We start from the raw sequence: 1,742 nt of genomic DNA on the forward strand, positions 1-1,742 counted from the left end.
GCAACGCGGCCCGCGACAACAAGAAGACGCGCATCATCCCCCGCCACCTGCAGCTCGCCATCCGCAACGACGAGGAGCTCAACAAGCTGCTGGGCAAGGTGACCATCGCGCAGGGCGGCGTGCTGCCCAACATCCAGGCCGTGCTGCTGCCCAAGAAGACCGACAGCCACAAGGCTAAAGCCAAGTGAGCACCGAACAACCAAGGCTGCAGACTTTCAGCAAGAGAAACCCAAAGGCTCTTTTAAGAGCCACCTACAATTTCAGAAAAAGGGCTTGGATTTCATTAAGGTGACAAAAACCCACGACGGTTTTTAAAACACTTGCCTAACATTTTAACAAGCAATTCGAGACGGAGCTCCGTGCACACAAATCACCAGTCTCACACCGCCTTCCTTCGCTCTGGGGCGGGGCTGAAGCGGTCCCAGGAAGCAGCTCAGCCCTTCCGCAACCAGTCCCTGTGCCCTGTGGGCATTTTGAAAGCCACCAGGGAGCTGCTCCCCGCCCCTACCAATTCAAGCGCCCCTCGAGCTGTTCCCGAGCTCAAACAGCACATCGACGAGCAGACAGCCGTTTCCCCCCCATACACCTCTCTGCTTAAACCGCCCTAAAACAGCGGCAGCCACAGCATTTCAGCTCGTTTAAGAAAGAGTGGGTGGCTCTTAACAGAGCCGTTGGGTTTAACTGCGGAGCAAGGCTTCCTCAGGGAGGAGCTTACTTCTTGGGCGCTGCCTTCGCCTTAGCAGCTTTCGGCTTGGCTGACTTCGGCTTCACCACCTTTGCTTTAGCCGGGCTCTTCGCTGCTACCACCGCTTTCTTGGGCTTGACAGCCTTTGTCGCCTTCTTGGGACTCTTCGCTGCTTTCCTGGCTACCGGCTTAACTTTCTTGGGGCTCTTCTTAGCTGTCACCGCCTTCTTGGCAGCGCTGGCAGGCTTCTTTGCCGCCGGCTTCCTGGGCTTGGTTTTTTCCTTCATAGAAGCCTTTTCTTTTGCTTCCCCGGGTTTCTTGCTGATGCGGAAGGAGCCGGAGGCGCCGGTGCCCTTGGTCTGCACCAGGGTGCCCTTGCTGACGAGGCTCTTGAGCCCCAGCTTGATGCGGCTGTTGTTCTTCTCCACATCGTAGCCGCCGGCGGCCAGCGCCTTCTTGAGCGCGGCGAGGGAGAGCCCCTTGCGCTCCTTGGAGGCGGACACGGCCTTGGTGATGAGCTCGGTGACGCTGGGCCCCGCGGGCTTGCGGGCTTTGGAGCCGCTCGCCGCCTTCTTCGGCTTCTTGGCGGCGGCCTTGGCGGCGGGGGCCGGGGCGGCGGGCGCTGCCTCAGCAGCGGGAGCGGGCGCGCTCTCGGACATGGCGACGCTGCACAGATGCTGCTGCGGCGGCACCGGAGGCGCCCCCTTTTATAGCAGCGCGGAGGGCGCTGATTGGTCCGCTCCAGAGCCCGCCCCGCCCCCTGCCCCGCTCCCCGCCGCCCGCCCTGTGTTTCTTCCCTGGCAAAAAAGTGGATTTTTCTTAAAAAATCCTGGACCGCCGCACCCCCCTTCTGAGCATTCCTGCTGAGGACAGAGAATATTTCTGCCTTGCGGCGTTTCTTTCAACCGAGACTTGAAATGAGTTTCAGGCAAGTCAGTAATCCCCGAGTTTGGGGATTGCACGTAGAGCTGGAGCTTAAATTTTTTCTCTCTCCTTTTGAATTAAAACTTTGCTTCTGACACCACTGTCTCAGTGACATGGGATACACGTCTCCGAG

The 1,742-nt window shown here is 59.1% G+C and overlaps 1 protein-coding gene across 1 annotated transcript; it reads right to left on the minus strand.

The window, feature by feature from the left end:
- Positions 1-14: 14 nt before the first annotated feature.
- On the minus strand, positions 15-1,344 carry LOC107204297 (histone H1.11L-like). Its single transcript, XM_015627179.3, has one exon. It carries the CDS (start codon positions 1,342-1,344, stop codon positions 712-714), a length of 633 nt encoding a protein of 210 aa, XP_015482665.1. The 3' UTR covers positions 15-711.
- Positions 1,345-1,742: the final 398 nt, after the last annotated feature.

The sequence above is a fragment of the Parus major genome, chromosome 1A, assembly GCF_001522545.3.
Source record: "Parus major isolate Abel chromosome 1A, Parus_major1.1, whole genome shotgun sequence".
NCBI lineage: Eukaryota > Metazoa > Chordata > Aves > Passeriformes > Paridae > Parus > Parus major.

Bases quoted from the DNA above. Each gene is read 5' to 3' on its own strand.
- LOC107204297 (XM_015627179.3), bottom strand. From the start codon at position 1,344: ATGTCCGAGAGCGCGCCCGCTCCCGCTGCTGAGGCAGCGCCCGCCGCC.